Consider the following 6,000-nt stretch of genomic DNA (forward strand, 5'->3'; position numbering starts at 1 on the left):
TGCAATGACTTCCTCACAGCACTGGAGAAGTCTTTGGACTGAGGTGAGGTAATAATCTTCCATCTTTTAATAAATCATCCTTGCGTTGATATGGCCTCTTATCACATCATCAAGACATCTCAAAGCACTTCACAGTATTTGTGAACTCGGCAGCCAATTTCCGCTCAGCAGTGTCCCACAAACATGCTGGTGAAAAAGTTTTACACATCTTTTGAGCATTAGCTCTCTTCTATTTAACAGAAACTTGAATGATTAGTCACATTCTACTTTTTTTATATAAAAAGAATCACCCAAGTCACACAACTGCAATGCAGCAATAAGGTTGTGTTTAATACTCTCCAAGTCAGACAATCAAGCATCAACTCTGAATTGTAAAAGTCTTAAAAGCAAAATAATTTATGAAGCTTTAGGGAAAAAAAATCAGTCGTTACAACTTCTGTGCAAACATGCAGTAACACAGAGCTGAGCTGTAAATTACTCAGGGGGAAACCTTTTTTGAAAAAGTCGTGCAATTAAAACAATTAGATCTATACATAAGTAGTGTCCAGAATGGCCACAATATTTACAACAGGGTTTAAAATCTCTGCCATCCTTTAACCCCATGAGGACTGCAGTTGCATTTCTACACCATAAAAATACTTTTTCCCCTGCTTATCCAGAGAATACTGTGGCTTAAGAAATGTTCCATGGCTCAGCAGGCATATAAAATCATACTTAGAATATTCCATGTTAAAAATGTACTAGATACATTTTTTTTGCCAGATATAGTGCTGCTAAAAGAAAACGTGCTTGTAATGGAAGCCATAAATGACATTTAGCAGTCAACGGATTAAACCATGCCTCATTTCAGCAAAATAACTGCTGCAATACTCACTCTGAGCACTTTTTTACCTTTTATGATTCACTCCGAAAGAACTTGTCTTAAGCAGAATTCTACCAATCTGTGTATCTAAGCATTGCAGGTTAACATATTGTGTTGGGCCACCTTTTAGTTACAGGACTCTGCATCCTAATCAACATATAATATTACTGTGATCAGACACCACTCTGTTGCTTCCTACAGATACTTCACAGTTCATATATTCTTGGCTTTTGACTTATTTGCAAGACTTCAACACAGACTTCAAAGATGTGTGTGTGTGAGGAGGTGGGGGGGGGGGAGAGAAAATAAAAGAGTATTAAACAATTTATGTGCGAGGGAATAGCAGTCCAATACTGTACCCAAATTGGCTCATCTTGTTACAATACGGTTGTTTGTCCTCCAGAACATTCTCTCTGTCCTCTTGCACTAAAATAGAAAACCGATCAAAAAGGGACCATGTGAGTCAAACCCTCAAAAGAGGCAACTCCCAAATTTTCAATGAAAGTTTTACATTTTAAAAAAATGGGATGGAATCTAATCAAAGATGAAATAACAAAATAACTGGCCTGACTGAAACCCGATTTCCCAAGTGACGTGACAGTATTGAAGGGAAACTGCAACAAACCAGCCTCTTTCAAATTACCTTCTTAATCAATTGCTTCTGGACTCCTAGAAAAGATATTTCTGTGGAGGGTTTCTGGGGGAAAAAGGTACTTAAAGACTCTGAAAGGCAAAGATAAACACAAGGACACCATCTGTCAGCCATGGTGAAAGGAATACACAAAGCCCGACATACCCTCTAACAAACTCGGTTGGGGAGGAAAAGTATTATCCAACACATTTGGTGAAAACATCTTTATAAATCACTTCTGCACATACATAACCGCTGTTATAATAATATTAGTGCAAAACATGGTATCAAAATGGGATTTATATACCAAACTTCACGTTAAATGTGGAGGCTTCACCTCTTTACTCCTCCGACCAGCCTCACCATCCCCCATACCAACCCACTGTGATATTAACAAGATGTCTCCTCAAATAGGCTCAACTTTATCAAGTGACGATGTTACCCAAGCATTTGTTCAAAACATCAAGCTGATCGGTAAAGTGCTGAAAGGTGAGGTTCTTGGAATAAAAAGCAAAGAGAATTTAAATCTAATTTTACTCAAATCGATCAATTCTGTCTGGTATGAATGGAAAAAGACCTTTAAAGTGACCCATCATTGTCAACCATGTGAAGCCCAACATGGAGTAGCAGAAGTGCTCACTTACAGACTATTTGTGCTTATAAAATAAGAGGCCACCATATTTGAGTGCTTGTAATGCAACAGAACAGAAATCTTGAACTTCATGAATGCATTCTGACACATGCTGCGAGTCAGAGACAGACAGGGTTGTTAAGCTGGGAGCCATGTGGAGGAAGAAAACTTAAGTTGTGGGAAGTGCAAGATTTTTTTAAAAAGTCCACAGAGTGTTAATTATTCTCTTACATTCAGTACCAACGGCCCTTACCTGAACTTGTTCCTTTTACCCCAACCCCTCCTCCCCACCCATCCACTATTCAATTCCTGCTCCAATGCTGTAAACAATACATGCGGTAACCAACGCATATTTCACAAAACAAATTGTAATTTTGTCTGACTTTGTTCAATCTTAGCCCCCATTACATTACATAGCCCTTCAGGAGGCAAGGCAGAGTGATGAAACTGCAGAATCTAATCTCATTTAGTGTCTCTGTCATATTTATTTATATGTCATTACAAGTTGTTAATTCCCCATGAGAATTCCCTTGGCATGCATGTGCATTCGTGAACACTTGTTCTTGCACTTCAGTGTAGTTGAATGAAAGCATCCAGCTCCTCTGGAATTAGTCCTTTGTAAATCACCTTGTGTTTCTCAATGGCTCGAGCGGCAAGGCACTGAAGGGTGATGTGGTTGATGGGCTGAATCAGATTCTTCACCATCATCTTCTCATCCAGCAAGTCCCAAGCGGTTTTCCCAGAAGAATTTGTAGCATCGAAATGGGCCCCTGACTCGATAAGCATGTTCATAATATCAAGATTGTTGTTGAGGGCCGCAACATGGAGGGGTGTGTTGTTCTCGTAATCTCTTGAATCGACGTCAGCCCCGCACTCCAGCAGTACGGAAGTCACTTGCAACGAAGGAAACTTGCAAACTGGATAGCGACCGACAGATGTTGTGTCCTTGTCGACAGCTAGATGGAGTGGGGTAAACCCACACTTCCCCTTGGGTTCAACTTCAAGAGCCTGTATATGGTTTGCTTCTTAAAATGCTCCTGGTCAGCGCTGCATTTCACCTTTTCTAACAGAGAGATCAAGTGCAAAATAATGGACAAAGCTTTTGTGAACTGTGTAACGTCTGGTGGGTTTTCCCGCTGACTAACTGCCCGCTCGACTTCACGAACACTTTTGCATAAGATGCCCATGAGATCGTTGAAAGAGACCTTCATGGCCAGGGTGCCTTTTGGGCGGTTTTGCAGGACAAATGAAAAGAGCTCTGCGAATGATAGCAAACTACTGGCGGTCAAGGGGCTTAGTGGGTCCAAGTTGTTCTGCTGCATATCCAAAGCGTACTTCCACAAATTGATGCATCTTTCAAAGTTGCCGGAGTCGGCATAGACTGCACCCCGATAACGGATGTAGTAAGAGGTGTCAGGGTGGGAAGGCCCCAGGATTCGCTCTCTGATCAGCAAGGCTTGCATCCTCATCTCATCTGGGTCCGTGATCAAGGCTTCCAGCTCTTCAGATGTAGTGACCTCCTTGGCATAATCGTAGGCCAGGACCAGCTGTACCACCTGTGGTTTCTCGACTATTCTACTTTTATCATTGTGCCTCATGGCCATCGCCCTCTTCCAAAACTTCATGGCAGCCAACAAGTCTCTCTTCTTGTCCACAAAGGTGGCCCCTAGCAACTCCAGTGCGTCGATCCTGTCCTCTTTCCTGGTCTGCACATAGTGGATGAGGAAATCGACGATGTTAACATGGCCAGTGACGCTAGCGGCCAGTAAGGGAGTCATCCCATAGCCGTCCTTTTCCATCCTAGCCCCGCACTTGAGCAGCATCTTCATGATGTCCAGGCTCCCGGACTCAGCACAGTCATGCAGGGCCGTGTTGCCTTTCACACTCTTGCGATTCACGTCGGCCCCTTTCTCCAACAGGTACCTAGAACGTAAGAACATAAGAATTTGCCAGGTGAAAGAAGACCAAGGTCCACCCAGTTCACCTTCCACCCACCTGTCGCATAACAAGTGCTGTATTCTGAGATATCATTTCCATTCACTTTAGAGTATATTCTGTGAAGATGCATTTAATTCACTTTACAGTATATTCAACCACCACAACAACTTGCGCCACAGCGACATTGCGCCTTTCACGTCGGACGGTGTCTGGGGGCGGATGTACTGCGAAGCGCTTTGAGACGTCTCGACGACGCGATTAGGCGCTGTGTCAAATGCAAGGATTATTAGATTGCTTTTCCGGGGAGGGGTGCGGGGGAGGCGGCGGCGTCACAATCCCCTTCAGAAAAATAAAACCCCGACGACGACGACGACACGCGGACTCAATCCGCGACTGCCCGCGGGCGGCCGCCGGGCGCCACCGGCTGCCGCGTCCCGCCCACGGACAAAAGCCTCGGGTCAAATTCACGCCGCGGCAAAGCCCCGGGGGGGGGGTCGCGCTTCGCAGCGCCCCTTCGCGTCTCGGGAGCGCGGAGTAACCGGTCGGATCATCACTAATGTTATTATAGATGATGATGATGATGAAGATGATGATTGAACCGCACTAGGACCGCACCGCACCTGGCGATGTCCCGGTGGCCCTTGTAGCAGGAGATCATCAGGCAGGTGTGGCCGTGCCGGTTGGCCACCTCCAGGTCGGCCCGGTGCTCGATCAGGTACTTGACGATCTCCAGGTGGCCGTCGAAGCAGGCGGCCCGCAGGGGGGTGGAGTTGGTCAGCGTGGTGTTGTTGACCGAGGCGCCGTGCTGCAGCAGGCTCCGCACCACGGCCAGGTGCCCGGCCGCCGAGGCCGCCCACAGCGGCGGGGCCCCCTCGATGGTCTCGCCGTCGAAGCTGACCGAGCCGCCCAGCTCCACCTCGGCCCGGCACTGCTCCACCAGGTAGTCGACGACCGGCAGGTGGCCGTGGCGCGAGGCGATGAGCAGCGGCGTGCCGCCGTTGGTGCGGCCGAGCGTCAGGGCCTCCAGCTCCTCGGCGCTGCGGTTGCTCAGCAGCCGCTGCATGAGGCGCAGTTTGCCGTCGCGGGCCGCGTTGAACACCGCCGTCTTGATATCCATGTCGGGCCCTCGCAGGCCGCCATTTACAGCGCGCGCCGCCAGGCTCGGGAGGAGGCGGCGCCGCCGCTGCCGCCGCCGCCGGTCTGAAAACGTGGCATTTTTTTTTCTCTCCTCTCTCTCTCTCTCTCTCCCCCCCCCGACCCCCCCCTTTTGATGGTGACCGCCAACGACCCCCCCCTCACACACACACACACACACACAAAACAACAACCCCCCCACACACACACACGCGCGCGCGCACACACACTCCTCCCCTTTGACGCTGACGGCGATGATGATGATGACGGTTTTCCGAAAATAAAATAAAATGGACGTCGGGAATAGGAGGAGGAGGAGGAGGGAGGAGGAAGGGAGTTGTGAGCATGCGCGAGCGGGTGGGGGGCGGGGCGTGGTGGTCTGGAGAGGTAGAGAGAACACGACTGCGCACGCGCTCGTCTTCTCGCGGGGCACCACCACCACCACCAGGGCATTGTGGGACTTGTAGTTCGTTTTTTTTTAAAAAAAAACCTGCGCTTCCTCCCCCCCACCACCACCACCCCCCCTCCCGCCCACGTGGTTCAGGGCTCGGCACTACAACTCCCGAAATGCCGCGCGCCACGGCGGTCACGTGTCGCGGGTCGCCCGCGGGCCAGAGGCGCGATTCCCTCTGGCCGAGCCTGGGTTGGGCGGTTTCACGCCCAATCGGGCGGTTTTTTTTTACACACACACACTTCACGTGAAAAGGAATGGATGGAATGGATAATAATAATAATAACAACAGTCTTTGCATTTGATACAGGGCCTGAGCTGATCACGTCTTCTCCGCGTCTCAAAGCGCTTCA

At 48.4% G+C, this 6,000-nt stretch overlaps 1 protein-coding gene across 1 annotated transcript; it reads right to left on the reverse strand.

The window, feature by feature from the left end:
- Positions 1–304: 304 nt before the first annotated feature.
- Positions 305–5,239, reverse strand: LOC103183546 (protein fem-1 homolog C-like). The gene is given in 3 exon segments (XM_007901106.2): positions 305–3,122; positions 3,125–4,047; positions 4,683–5,239. Coding segments are annotated over 3 exon segments (1,848 nt in total). The 5' UTR covers positions 5,180–5,239; the 3' UTR covers positions 305–2,694.
- Positions 5,240–6,000: the final 761 nt, after the last annotated feature.

This window comes from Callorhinchus milii, unplaced genomic scaffold (genome assembly GCF_018977255.1).
Source record: "Callorhinchus milii isolate IMCB2004 unplaced genomic scaffold, IMCB_Cmil_1.0 Scaffold21, whole genome shotgun sequence".
Lineage (NCBI taxonomy): Eukaryota > Metazoa > Chordata > Chondrichthyes > Chimaeriformes > Callorhinchidae > Callorhinchus > Callorhinchus milii.